General features: G+C 45.3%; 1 protein-coding gene across 24 annotated transcripts in view; it reads right to left on the bottom strand.

Moving 5' to 3' along the window:
* LOC101133243 (intraflagellar transport protein 122 homolog) overlaps positions 1–14,845 on the bottom strand; it is a 79,921-nt gene that overhangs the window by 37,694 nt on the left and 27,382 nt on the right. For all 24 annotated transcript variants that reach the window (XR_010132919.1, XR_010132918.1, XR_010132921.1 and 21 more), the window contains 6 exons: positions 13,323–13,398; positions 6,249–6,440; positions 5,954–6,092; positions 4,561–4,763; positions 2,856–2,993; positions 1,090–1,254 (listed from right to left, as the gene is read on the bottom strand). Coding sequence is in view for 20 of the 24 variants with exons in the window: in XM_063704148.1 (XP_063560218.1) it covers positions 1,090–1,254; positions 2,856–2,993; positions 4,561–4,763; positions 5,954–6,092; positions 6,249–6,440; positions 13,323–13,398 (913 nt within the window). In the remaining 4 variants the exon portion in view is untranslated. The remainder of the gene's footprint in view (positions 1–1,089; positions 1,255–2,855; positions 2,994–4,560; positions 4,764–5,953; positions 6,093–6,248; positions 6,441–13,322; positions 13,399–14,845) is intronic.

Genomic DNA, 14,845 nt, shown 5'->3' with positions numbered 1-14,845 from the left:
TACTAATTTCATTTTAGAGAAAAGTAATTAAGGCTCAGAGAGGCTCACTAACTTAAGATCACACAGTAAGGGATGCAGGCAGGACCCAAGCCCAGGTCAGCTTGAAGGCTGTGCCCTCTCTTTCCCCGAAACCATTCTACTCTCTCAGGGACATGAGTGAGTTGAGACTGACATGGAGTCACCTCTGGGCTAGAGGTGGCCAGGTAACTCCTTCTAATTGACTGAGGCTGCTCCCCACTCCAGACCCCTCCCCCATCGATTCTGCTGCTGAGAACAAGGAGGAGCCTGGTAAGGGGACTGAATCTGCCCATAACATCAGGAAACCCTGCATGGCGAGGAAACCAGTCAGGAGGGGCTCCAGCTTTGGGGGGAACTTCATTCTGGAAAACCAGTCCTGACCACCTACAAAGACCTAAAGAGAGAAAGAATGGCGCGAGCCCAGCAGAAAGCCAGCCAGGCCCGGGGCACAGAGCTGCTGGGCTGTCTTCTCTGGTGACACACTTCCTCAGGCCACAGGGCTGGATGATTCCACTAAACAACGCCTACAACCCCAAAGATCCAAGCACTTCGCATTCTGCTGGCTCTTCTAGTATTCTTGTGAATTAAGTAGAAGGCCAGGCTTGCCCATCCCCTTCCCCCTTTCAGATGACAAAACATCCGTTTCCTTCCCACGCTGTAGGTGCGCATAGACACAGGCAGGCCTGCAGCAGGTGAGACACAGACTTCTGCAAAGGAAGTGCATCCATCGCCCCATTCACTGAGTGCCAACGTCACACCCCGCTCAGAGTCATTGCCCCATTTCTTGTTCATGGTAAACGCTTAAGAAAGGCTCTGCTGGCTCAGAGCCTTTGGTTTCCATTGGCAAGGAAACCAAAGTTAAAGAGGCCGGTCCAGGCCCTGCGGCTTGTGCCTGTGTGGGAGGAGCAGGTTGTGGCCCAGGGCCTCTGGGACTCTGCGCATGTGCTTGGCCCCTGCCCCTCCCAGAGACCTGCCTGGGCCAGAGCAGGAGAGCCTCCTGCAGGGACTGGGAAGCTAGAGGAGGGTCTCTAATCAAAGGACGATGTCCCTGGGCCCCCTCGGGGACTTCACCTGAAAAAGGAGCTCCTTGGTGTCGATGTCATACACCAGGCAAGTGTCATTTTCATCTACCACGGCCAGCTTCTTACGGGAGGCACTCATGTCCAAGCAGCGCACAGCTGTGGCCTGCTTCAGCAGGATGATAGCAAAGAGATTGTCCACGAAGATCTTCAGGATCTGGCAAAATTTCAGCGAAAACAGCGTCAGTCACCATGGCAACAAGATCCTGGCCCACTGCCAGGCCATTGGAATCCCATGTGCTCTGCAAAAACAACTCCCACCACCTTCACCAGAAGCTCTGTGCAGGGAAAAGGACTCATCAAAAGAAAGAGGGGGGTAGGGGGCAATGGCTTATCCTTAGGAGGCCAGAAGCGAGGTTCATCAGAGGCTGCAGAAGTAATGACAGCCCTGAGACAGGCCGAGCTCACTTCAGTGTCTGTTCAGACTGGGGATTTGTTGATGACATTACCCAAACTGCAGCGTTAGGAGATGCCACCTAGCAGAGATCTGAGTCACGAACTAACACAGGAAAAAGCTACTATGAACACTGACAAGACATGTGGTAGAAAATTATAATAATGATGATAGTGATGATGATAGCTATCATTTACTGATATCCCTGGTTTAAAAAAAATTTTTTTTAGAGATAAGGTCTTGCTATGTTGCCCAGGCTGACCGCAGTGGCTATTCACAGGTATAATCATATCACACTGCAGCCTCAAACTCCTGGGCTCAAAGTGATCCTCCTATCTCAGCCTCCTGAGTAGCTGGGACAACAGGTACCCTCCACCATGCCTGTTTTAATACCCCTGGTGTTTTTTTTGTTTTGTTTTGTTTTTAACATTGGCTTTAACTCCCAACCCTGATGATATCTGTTTTTGACAGCCCTATGAAATATGTGGTATTATCCTCATGTAAAACCAGCCTCACAGAGGTAAAGTGACCTGCCCAGGATGACAAAGCCAGTGAGTAGCTAAGTAAGAACACGACCTCCAGCCCACCTGACCCCATAGTCCATGCTCCCATTGGAAGTGAGAGCTGCCTGAGAAATAAGCGGCCCTTCCTCCCCTTGGCATTGCTGCTTGACTTCACCCACTGCTCTCATGCCCTGTGACTTCCATCCCCAGCAAAGACCTGACAAGCCTCAGCCATAAGCCATCTGCTGCACAGCTTGGCTGTCAGGCTAATGCAGCTACGTTGTCACTTTCAAAGTTCCATGTAGCAGCCTACTTAGAACTTTTCTTATGCTGAGCAAAGAACACACGTGTACACATGCATACACACACACAGAAATCTGTTTAACATCCCACACCTAACTGGCCAAAGGGCCCATTTTGCTTATGACATCTATCAGTATCTTGAGGACCCAGCATTCTTTAGGACACATGCTGGAACGCACTGCCTTAATCCACTCGCTGCCCTAATCAGGAGCTGACCTAGGTAACGATCTCTGCCTCCCTCTAGAAATCCACAGAAGCAGCATCTCTAACAAATCTCCCACCTTCTGGAGACCTTAAGCCACTAATCCACTCTACATGTAGCCAAAGGTTATAGCTCAACTCTGCCAAAACGTGGGCCTGCTAGGAGTGTGAGGGCCACAGCACCTTTGGCCTGAGGCTGTCCTCAAAAAACTGAACTCAGGCTGCCCCACAATTCACCCATGGAGGAGAGAAGCCCTTTTCCTGCCCTGAGAACCCAGCTCAGAGTCATTGCTAGACGGGTCACCCACGTGAGCATGCAGATTATCAGCCTGACAGGAGACGTGAGGGAGCACTCACCTGTCCATTCTTCAGCCCCACTAAGAGGCCTTCTCTTCCAGGAGGGCCACCGATCACCTTGATGTAACGAATGAGAGACTCCATCTGCCACTCCCGCTCCTTCACTCCGCTGAAGGACAGGCACTGCAGCCGTTTCTCCTAGGAAGCAAACCCAGCTCTGCATGGAAATTCAACACAATAAGTGCCCCCAGACCTCCCCAAGGAGGTCTTTCTGCCCCTAAGGGGTGAAAATACCTACACATTCAGTATCTATCTATCTAACCCAATGTAGACCCCACGATTGGCATCGTTAATCCAAGACTCCATGCAAGGCTTCCCCACGGAGCCCAATTCAGCCTCAGATCTTCAATGCAAACCCCCACCCAGGCAGCCTAGGCCAGAGGCAGCACTCAAAAGTACACATACTTGCCACACCTATCCTGTAATTTGTAGCAACCCTAAACCGCTTGAAGTTCTAACTTTGATTATTTATTTATTGATTTATTTGTTTTTGAGACAGTCTCACTCTGTCACCCAGGCTGGAGTGTAGTGGCGCTATCATAGCTCACTGCTGCCTCCAATTTCTGGCTAAAGCAATTCTCCTGCCTCAGCCTCCCAAGTAGCTGGGACTACAGGCAAGCGCCACCACACCCAGCTAATTAAATAATTTTTGTGTGTGTGTGTGTGGAGATGGGGTCTCAGTTTGTTTTCTAGACTGCTTTCGAACTACTAGCCTCAAGCAATCATCCTGCCTTGGCCTCCCAAAGTGCTGGGATTTACAGGCATGAGCCACTGCACCCAGCCCAGTTCTAGACTTTGAGAGATTTTAATAGTATTTTACACACAGTGATTCCTAAAGAATTCTTCTCTTTTATCACCTCCAATAGAACTATGTAAAACTAAATCCACCTCTACTTCCAAGATGCTGGGCTAGCCTTCTCTCAAAGTCTTTCCAAACTTCTCTTGGCATTGACTTAGACACTCTCTAGGAATCTTGAGAAATTTTTTTCTATGAAAAAAAATCTTTCAGGAATTAAAACTTCCTTGACAATTACTGAGTTGATACGAATTTTATGTGTATATGCTTATCAATAAAAACTATCTTCATTCTGTACACCAATTTATGTTTTAAGTCATTAAAATATATCTAATCCCAGTATGACAAGATGTTCTGCAATAGAACAAGGTATTCTTGGCTAGACACAGTGGCTCACACCTATAATCCCAGTACTTTGGGAAGCTGGACAGGTCTCAAACTCCTGGGTTCAAGCATTCCTCCCGCCTTAGCCTCCCAAAGTAAAGCCTTGCGTCTCTACTAAAAATAAAAAATTAGTTGGGTGTGGTGGCATGTGCCTGTGGTGCCAGCTACTCAGGAGGAAGACCGCTTGAGCTTGGGAGGTCAAAGCTGCAGTGAGCCATAATTGTGCCACTGCATTCCAGCCTGGGCAACAGAGCAAGACCCTGTCTGTCTCAAGAAAAATATTTTTTAAAAAATAATAAAATAAAATAAAACAAAAAAACATTCTCCAGTTTATGGCTCATGACTTGCTGATAGAGTCTGGTTCATCCAGATGCCAGGAAAATGAAAGCCAATAAGCACCACTTAGTTTGATGGAACAGACTTGTTTTCTAGTGACCAGTTTTAAAACCATGAGGTGGGCACCCTATCACTGGGGGGGAGCACAAATGGAATTCAGCCCAACTCCTTCAACATGCTGCTGCCCACCTGGCACAGGATGATGTGACTGGCACACACCACCAGGAGGTTGCACTCAAACTTCTTGATAATCTTCTCCTTTACCCGGTAATGCATGTCTGATAAGTCCTCTGAATACAACTCATAGATGAGGATTTTCTCTGGCAGTTGGATAGCCAATCGATTTCTGTAGATGGCAATCTTCTTGACAAGCTCTTTGCATTTAATCCGAACTGTCAAAGAAAAAAATATCTAGTTCTAGCAAGAAGTTGTTATGTAAGGTGGAAGGCAGAGAAATTAAAAGCCATCATTTATTAGCGCTACTGGCAATTAAAGTGAGATACTCTCATTGAAAAATCTTTAGAGTAACTAATACATACAATCAACTCTGCTGAACCCTGGGATCCAAAGTCCTATAGGACACAATCTTCATGGTCCAAGGCTGACAACTGAGTATGGAAATAAACTACTCACTGTTACCATCACTTGCTGGATACAAATATAAACTCCTCTGCACAGCACTAGTGGCCCCTGGTGATCAGAAGCCTGCCTAAGTAACTGACCTCACCTCTGGCCGCTCCCTGCCCACCTCCTTGACAAACGGGGAAGACACGTAATTTCTGGTACACACCAGGCTCTACACTCCCACTACAGACCAGGTGGAGAAAATGTCCCTAAGGGGGACACTGTGAAGCTGCCCAAGGGGCTTTGCCCCAACCACCACAGCTAGAATCTTCAAAAAGATAGGACACTCATCTGAATCTACAAGACAACCCCCCACCTGGATCCCTTGCAAAGGCACCTAGCAGTGCACTAAGGCCAACACATCCAGATATGAATACACCTGAAGTAAGTGGATTGAGTCTATTTAACCAGCACAGCAACTTAAGCGGACAGAGGGAGAGACTGCAGTCTTAGGGCTTAGAATGACTATGCTAGGCCGGGAACCCTGATCTTCTGACTAAGCCTGTGCCAATCCAATTCCACTGCTCATCTCTGGCAGAAGGACCCACCAGGAGGCAAGTGGAGACAGGGCTGAGGGAGAAGCACCCCAGAGTGACTCTGACCAGAAAGGATAAAGGTCCACGAAGACCCATGCAGGTCAACCACCTGGCTCCAACCTGTCATAAATCATCCTCCCTCACTAAGGAAATTCATGTACTCCTTGAAATTATGTGCAAAATTCTGAGTTGGTACATTTTTCAGAGAGGATTTATTGCTTTCATGAGATCCTCAAGGAGACTGGCATCCCTACTTCCCCCACCAAAAAAAAAAAAAAAAAAACAAGACACAGACCCAGTAGCTAATAGGTTTGCAAAACGCCAAAGACAAACCTTTTCCTGTCATTTCAAGTGCCCTGTCACCAGCCCTTTCCACCTGCTTCCACCTGTCCCTCTTCCCAAGGTCTGGACCTGCCTCTTACCTTTCTGCTCAGTGATCAGGTGCTGCACAATGACGTCAGTCATGCTATCCCTGTAGGCATAGCGGTCCTTGTAAAGCCCATGGACTGTGCTGAAAATAAGCTGGTAGAAGGAAATGGTGCCATCCTGGCAGCCGACCACCTGCGGGGTGAGAGAACTGTCAATTCCCAGCTCTCTGGAGAAAGTCTGCATTCCCCCATTTGTCAGACACAAACCCCAGTGATGTGACTCGAGACACGGCGGCTGCTCAGTGCCTCTTCAAGCCATGGCCCCACAGAACAAACTTTCTCTTCTTACCACATAGTTGGAATCCGGTTTCGCTTGACACGTCCACACCCAGGAGTTCTGCTCCCCAACAGTCCCAAGCCGCACTCCATCCTTGGTGAAAAGAGATACTTGCTTGTCTGAACCCCCCAGCAAAATGTACTCGCCTTTAGTAAAGTAGCTGATGCAGCAGGGGTCAAAGTTCAGTGCCCGATCCTTTCCAATCTGAGGAAAAAGAACACACAGCAAGGGAAAAACCATTTCCGAATCCATAACCATTGCAATACAATTAAGGGCTTTTTCTCGCAAACTTTAGAGGGAGTTGGGAAGACAGGGAGAGCTGGCCAGCCTTTTCTCCTGTGTCATCCCACGGTGAACACAGGCCTCTCTGCCTCTGCATCTCCCTACTCGTCCTCTACACAGCCCAAACCTCAGCTCCTGGAGTCAGTGGCACCTCCCCTAGTCCCACCCAAGTGCTCCAGGAGTGCAGGAGTGTATCAGGGCTCCTCCGCCAAGATGGAGACTGTGGGTGGTTTTGTTCCCAAAGGCCCCCCCTCCCTCTGCAAATATAGTTCTTCCTATAGTTCAATGGGTTCCCTCAGCTTCTTTTCTCCGCCTTTTTAAAAAAGTATTTTATAAAGCTGAGTTTATTCAGTTTAAAGACTGTCCTTTATTCTGCAACTACACCCATACTACTTCTCTTCATTTCTTAATTCTTGTTTATTTCAAGATGGGGTCTCACTCTGTCACCCAGGCTGGAGTGCAGTGGTGCAATTACGGCTCACTGCAGCCTTGAACTCCTGGACTCAAGCGATCTTCCTGCCTCAGCCTCCTAAGTAGCTGGGACCATAGGTGAGTGCCACCATGCCTGGCAAAAAATTTTTTTTTGAAAAAGGGTCTGACTCTGTTGCCCAGGCTGGAGTGCAGTGGCGCTATCTTGGCTTACTGCAACCTCCACTTCCCAGCTTCACGTGATCCTCCTACCTCAGCCTCCCAAGTAGCTGGGACTACAGATGTGTGAGAACATGCCTGGCTAATTTTTGTATTTTTTGCAGAGACGGTGTTTCTCCTTGTTGTCCTGGCTAGTCTCAAACTCCTGAGCTCAGATGATCCACCCACCTTGGCCTCCCAAAGTGCTGGGATTACAGGAGTGAGTCATAGCTCCTGGCCTAAATTTTTTTATTTTTAAACTCTACGTTGAACCTTTTTGGGAACTGCTACACTTTTCAAAGTGAATGCACCACTTTATATTTGCATTAGCAGTGTATGAGGATTCCAATTTCTCCATTTTAGTGAGTGTGAATTATCTCATTGTGGTTTCAATTTGCATTTTCCTGATGGCTAATGATATGGAGCATCATTTCATGTGCTTATTGGCCACAGAGAAATGTCTCACTCTGTGGCTTAGGCTGGAATGCAGTCGTATGATCATAACTCAATGCAACCTTGAACTTCTGGGCTCAATTCCTCTGCCTCAGCCCCTCGCCACTCCCAGTAGCTGGGACTAGAGGCATATACCACCACACTCAGCTAATTAAAAATATATTTTTTTAGAGGTGGGGTCCCACTGTTACCCAGGTTGGTCCTGAACTCCTGTTCTCAAGTGATCTCCCTGTCTCTGCCTCCCAAAGCACTGGGATTACATGTGTGAACCACCATGCCCAGCCCTGTCTTTATAGCTCTTTATATATTCCAGATACAAGTCCCTTATCAGATATATGAGTTGTAAAACTTCTCTCATTCTGTGGGTTGTCTTTTCTCTTTCTTGATGGTGCTTCCTCAGCTTCTAGGATGAAAGTCAAACTCCCGAGCTCAGCCCCCAAGGTCATTCTCTCAGCCAAAATGAACTTGTAAGTTTCCTAAGCGGGCAATGCTTTTTCAGGCCTCCACATCCTCACAGGTGCTACACTCCGCACCATTCCTAGACCCAGCCAGGAATGCTCTTTCCCTCACTTTGTCTGCCAGGTGTCATCTCCTCCAGGAACATCTCCAATCCCCATCCCCTCATCCTCCCACAGCACTTGTGCTCGCCTATCCCATTGCACTTCTCTCGTTGTCTGTAGACACAGGGTTAATCAGGTCTGCCCCACTAAAGCCCAAGTTCCTTATTACCACTGGAGTTTTTTGCTGCCCCAAGGGTGTCTTTTGTGAATAAAAAGACGATTTGTGATTAACATTATTAAACTAATATTCAATTTATAAAAGAAATAACTTTAGGGAACTGGTTTCTCCTTAAGTTCTTAAGTTCAATTTACAAATATTTTCCTATTTATAAATCTAGTTAAAGTGAACAGCCAATTGACTTTGACTGTTTAAGGCATTCAATTTTGAACAGATTATAAAATCCCTTAAATATCCAGTCCCATTTAAAACGTAGTTAAATTAATTCCCTTACACCAATTTAAACTGCAATTATAAGTTTAATACATTCAAATTTCCTTTCCTGTTTAGGAATTTCAAATGCCTAGCAACCAAAACTTTCCCTAGCACTTATCTGATGCTAGAAAACCTAATAAGAAAACTAAAAATTCTTATGAATCACGACGTGGAAGGCTAGCAGCTTCTGGAAATGGCTCACTAGTTCCTATCGGACCAATCCTCCGACAAGTAACAACAATAAACTCTGGACCAACTATAAACAACAACCATTTCAGGGCGACCAAAAGCAGGCAGAAACCGAAGACACATGCACATTTGGAAGAAGGGAACAAACACTAGGTGAACTTCTCATTTTTTTTAAGGGTTTTTGCCTGAGGGCAGCCCTCTTCACCATCATGCTGGGTGAATATAGAATTTGGGAGGACCACAGCACCCGGAAAGTGAAGTGGGAAATCCCAGAAAAGAGAAGCAAAGTAAGAGCTTAAATTCTGCACATAAACTCCGCTGAGTATCTGGAAACCCTTGAACTATAAACTGTGACAAGATGCCAAGCATCCTAGCTACAGCTAAAGAACTGCACAGAGATGTCAGCTGCTGACACCACTGAAAACATGGAGTTTTGATTTTGAGCCCAGCAAAGTAAACTGCCTGCTTAAGCTAATATATACACACAAACATACACAATAATCTTCAGAGGAACATGATGGATATGAGTCTCTATGACATATTACTCATAATATTGAGTACAATTCAAAATTCCCCAAAGCAGGAAAATGTGAACCATATTCAAGGGAAAAAAATCAATGGAGACTGAACCATGACGACCCAAATGTTAGAAATAGTAGATAAGAATTTTTGTTTGCTTTTTGGGCACAGGTCTTGCTCTGTCACCCACGCTGGAGTGCAGTGGTAAGAGTTCACTGCAGCCTTGAACTCCTCAGCTTGGGAATACTCCCACCTCAGCCTCCTGAGTTGTTAGGACAATGGGTGCCTGCCACCTCCCTGGCCAATTTGTTTGTTTGCTTTTAGGGATGGAGTCTCTCTATGTAGCCCAGGCTAGTCTTGAACTCCTGGCCTCAAGCAATCCTCCCTCCTTGGCCTCCAGAAGCACTAAGATTACAGGCATGAGCCACCATGCCCAGCTGCAGATGAGAATTTTAAAACAGTTATTATAACTATGATTAAGGCTATATTGTAATGAATAAAAAGGAAAAAAGAACCAAATGGAAATTCTAGAAAAGGAAAAATGCAATAATAACTGAAACAAATATACACTGAATGAGCTTAAGAGAAATATTGGAAGTTGCAGAAGAGTCAATGAAATTTAATACTGAACAATAGAAATCCTCTAATCTGAAGATCAGAGGGAAAAGAAGGGATTTAAAAAAATAATAACAGGGCCTCGATGACTTGGAGAACAGTAACAAAAGGTCTAATGTAAGTGTAATTAGAGTTCCAGAGGAAAGGAAAGAAGGGAGAAGAAAAAATATTTCAAGAAATCATAGCTAAAATGTTTTCACATTTGGTCAAAGACAGAAAGATATCAATGTGTAGATTCAAAAAGCTCAGTGAACACCAAGAAGAAAAATGTAACAAATTGCTTAAGCATTCCAATATTGCTTAGGAACCTTAAATAATATACACTTTAAATATAATTCTTATCTTTCCACTTAAAATCAGAAGTAGGCCAGATATGGTGGCTCACACCTGTATTCCCAGCAGTTTGGGAAGCCAAGGCAGAAAAATCATTTGAGCCCAGGAGTTTGAGACCAGCCTGGACAACATACGAGACCCTATCTCTACAAAAAAGAAAAAAAATTTTTTTTTAATTAGCAGGATGTGGTGGCATGTGCCTGTAGTCCCAGCTACTTGGAAGGCCAAAGTGGGAAGATTCCTTGAGCCCAGGGGGATCAAGGCTGCAGTGAACCATGATCATACCACTGCACTCCAGCCTGGGTAACAGGGTGAGACCTTTTCTCAAAAAGTAAATAAAATCCGACATATAAAATTACTCAATACAACTTTTAAATGGTCATTGCAAGACTAATCTGATAGACATTCTAATATGGATTCTGGCACCAGTATGCCTGGGTTTCAGCAGGGTGGACCACAGACTAAATGTGTGCCTTTGGGCAAATTATTGAGCCTCTCTGTGCTTCAATTTTCGTACATGTAAAATGGTGATGATAACAGTATTTACCTCATAGGGTTGTTATAAGGATTAAAAGAGTTAATCCTTGTAAAGAGTTTATATAATGCCTGGAATTCAATAAATGTTAGCTATTATTATTATTAAGCCAGATCCCCTTAAGTATTACTAACACTTCAAATGACAAAAATACACAAATTATACCTCAGACTAACATAAAAGTATGGGTTTGATTTACTTCATCATCCTATATTGAATTCTAAATCTTCCTAGATTGGGAAGGGAAGACACCCAGCAAGAAAACAATTTTACTGTCCCAAACAAGTTGGGGTTACCATCTCAGCAGGTTAAGGTTGCTTATCGTGCAGAAACTTTGGGCCACAACATGAGCTCTGGGGCTGCATACATGCAAGATATTTCCTGTGGCCCTCGGCCATGTTGAGCTCTTTTCTTCTGTGGCCATAGCAACAAGACCCCATTCCCTCCCACTGCAGTGTGGTTATTTGTTCCCAAAAGTCTTCAGTACCCACATCCAGTGCCTCGTACACAGTAGGTGTGCCACTAAGTACCTGTTGAATGATGATGTACACACATTAAGCAGATGAACAGAGAGGGCCAGGGAAACTAGATGATAGTTAATTAAAATGAGAGTTTTAGGAAATCAGCCATGGGAAACTGAGAAAACACTTCATTATCTGCTCCCTTTATCTTTTCTTTACTCGAATACAAAAGAAATGACCAATGGTAAGGCAGGGGTAGAAGAAATGGCCCAAAAGCTGGGCTACACACATCTAAAACTCTTCCCTCTTACATGACATGTTTTGAAGAATAAGGATGCTACGAAATTAAAGGCTTCACTGCACAGGTTGCATTTCTCACTTGCTTGGCTGTGGTGTGAAATCTGTACCCAGCACCCTTACTCTAATCCTTGGCATTTCCTGCCTACTAATAAGTCATCCTACTACCATGCTCTCTATATTTTAATCCACCCTCCATGGAAACAAGTTATTCTTCTGAAGCAAGAATCTGTGATGCCACTTCCTGCCACCTATGGCTCCTGAATACTTACAGTATATGATGCTCCAACTTCTTATTCACACTACTCAGGTCCTTTATAATCACGTCTCCGGCCAGGCGTGGTGGCAGCTCATGCCTGTAATCCCAGCACTTTGGGAGACTGAGGCAGGTGGATCACCTGAGGTCAGGAGCTTGAGACCAGCCTGACCAACATGGAGAAACCCCGTCTCTACTAAAAATACAAAATTAGCCGGACATGGTGGCACATGCCTGTAATCCCAGCTACCCAGGAGGCTGAGGCAGGAGAATCTCTTGAACCCATGAGGCAGAGGTTGCAGTGAACCGAGATTGAACCATTACACTCCAGCCTAGGCAACAGAGCGAGACTCTGTCTCAAAACAAACAAACAAAAAATCATAGGCCGGGTGTGGTGGCTCATGCCTGTAATCCCAGCACTTTGGGAGGCTGAGGCGGGCAGATCACGAGGTCAGGAGATTGAGACCATCCTGGCTAACACAGTGAAACCCCGTCTCTACTAAAAATACAAAAAATATTAGCCAGGTGTGGTGGTGGGCGCCTGTAGTCCCAGCTACTCAGGAGGCTGAGGTAGGAGAATGGCGTGAACCCAGGAGGCGGAGCTTGCAGTGAGCCAAGACTGAGCCACTGCACTCCAGCCTGGGCCACACAGTGAGACTCCATCTCGAAAAAAAATTAAAAATAAATAAATAAATAAATAATAAAAAATCATACCCCCATATTCCTCTTCAGCTCTGTTTTCAGTTCACAAACTCTGAGATGCAGTCACCCTGTACAACTCACCATTCTCTGAACTGTCATATATTTTCATTCCTTCCTGCCTTGATACATGCTATTTTTTTTTCTGCCTGAAACACCATTCCCAATGTCCTCAGCCTAACTCAAAGACAGCCTGCTCAAAGATAACTTCTAACAAGACCTCCCATCTCTACCAAGTAGTGATGTTACCCTCTTTTGTGTCCCAAAAAGCTGTCTATCTGTACGGCTTTCTATTGTGTCACATACCACACCACACAGGGGCTCTTTGCTATCAAGTGTGTCTCCGCCAGCCTGTGAGCTCTTGCAGGTAGAGGCTATCACTTTCCCAGCTCTATGTCAGCAGCTCCTTTATGAAAGGGCTTTCCTGAGTGGGTACTCATAAATATTGGTTGAATGAAAGAAAGCGAATAGAGGAAAGTAAGGTCAAAATTAAGAGCTAGATTTTAAAGTCAAACCAACCTGGGTTTAACTCCTAGACTCCACCATTTACTAGCTGTGTGAGATCTTGGGCATATAATTTCACTGCTCTGAGTTCTGGTTTCCTCATTTCTAAAAAGTTGATGAGGAAAGTAGTACCCACTTCATTGGGTTTTATAAGAATAAAATAGGATAAAGTATGCAAAGCAGTGAGCACAGTATCTGGTATCACAGCAAATGCTCAATAAGCAGGAACTAACAATGTTAATGTATAATTAATAGTAATAGAATCTCAGAAAATGAAAATATAACAGGCATGACTGCAATTGGATTTGTACAGGGCTACATACCTGTTTTCCACTCAGTTGGTAGAAGGAAACTTTCTGTCCCCAGTCAGCCACAGCCAGGATGTCATTACGTTCCTCTCTAATCAACAGAAGATAAAAGAGGTTATGAAGGGCCACAGCCTGCTGATGAGTATAGCTCTAAGGGCTTAAACAACAGGAACAAGAAAGCCCTGGCCTCAGGTTGCCAAATGTTGTACAGCTTTACTGAAGCCAAAAGTTATAATTTGGCCCAACCCATCAATCAGTCTTACGGGATGAAGCAGAGTTGAGGTTCAGCCTTCCTGGGATCTGCTGTTTCACTGAGTCCCCTGCTATGAGCTTATGGTGCTGGGGACACTGCTACAGCTGAAGAAGATAAATCTTTCATTTCAGAGCTTACTGGGGAGCAACAAAAGATAGGCAAGGCTGCAATATTGAGACTGCTTTTCTCTTACATACTAGAAAATGTGGGGAGATGGCAGAGAAACATCTCTTGCAGTACAAACGCATTTTTTAATAGAAGGGAAACTTGCTTGCTCTTCCTGAAGAAAGAAAATTAACACCTAAAAATAGGTTCTCCTGCAGGCGGGGGTCCTTGCACAGGTGAAATGGTTTCTGACTGAATCTAATTTTCAAAAAAGAGCAATGGACTCTCTGAAAACAAACAACTGTCTTTGAAACTGAGAACCTATGGGGATCAGTGCTGTGGGGCTGGGACTGTAGGACCAGCACACAGGAGAAACTCCCTTGCCTGAGGCTGGAGAGCAAGCTACCTGGGAATCTAGTTGAAGAGAAAAGCGGCAGCCCGTGATGGCTCACGCTTGTAATTCCAGCACTTTGGGAGGTTGAGACAGGTGGATCACCTGAGGTCAGGAGTTCTAGACCAGCCTGGCCAACATGGGGAAACCCTATCTTTACTGAAAATACAAAATTAGTTCTGTGTGGTGTCGCGCGCCTGTAATCCCAGCTATTCCAGAGGCTGAGGCACAAGAATCGCTTAGAACCCGGGAGGCGGAAGTTGCAGTGAGCTGAGATCGTGCCACTGCACTCCAGCCCAGGTGACAGAGCCAGACTCTGTCACAAAAAAAAAAAAGAAAAGCATTCCTAGCCCTTGAGGCTGGGTCTTAATCCACCTAATGTTGCCTCTTTGTTTATTAATTCCAGCTTTTCTGATCCCAGTGTCTTGTGGTAACCTGGTAGCACCACTGGATATGTAGGCAGGCAAGGTAAAGCCTTGTTTGTAAAACCCAGTCAAGAGTGGCAAATGTCACAGGCACTAACCCAAAACTAAGGGAAAAGAGACAAAGACCGAGAGGGATGTTAATGAAAGAGCCTGCAGATGACCTTTGTGTGACTGGCACTGACGTCCAAAGTCCAAACACAATCCAGGAGCCCAGCCCACCAGTGAGCCCTCTTGGGGAGGCCACATATGGCTCTGGGCTGGGCTCAGTCCCTGTGAGATGGATCAGTGATTTTCAACCCCCTTTTACATCCTGGGGCAGTAGGATTCTTTATGAAACAAAAACTCATGTTGAAACAATCAAAGG

This window comes from Gorilla gorilla, chromosome 2, assembly GCF_029281585.2.
Source record: "Gorilla gorilla gorilla isolate KB3781 chromosome 2, NHGRI_mGorGor1-v2.1_pri, whole genome shotgun sequence".
NCBI classification, from domain to species: Eukaryota; Metazoa; Chordata; class Mammalia; order Primates; family Hominidae; genus Gorilla; species Gorilla gorilla.
This window is presented reverse-complemented; position numbering and strand designations above follow the sequence as displayed.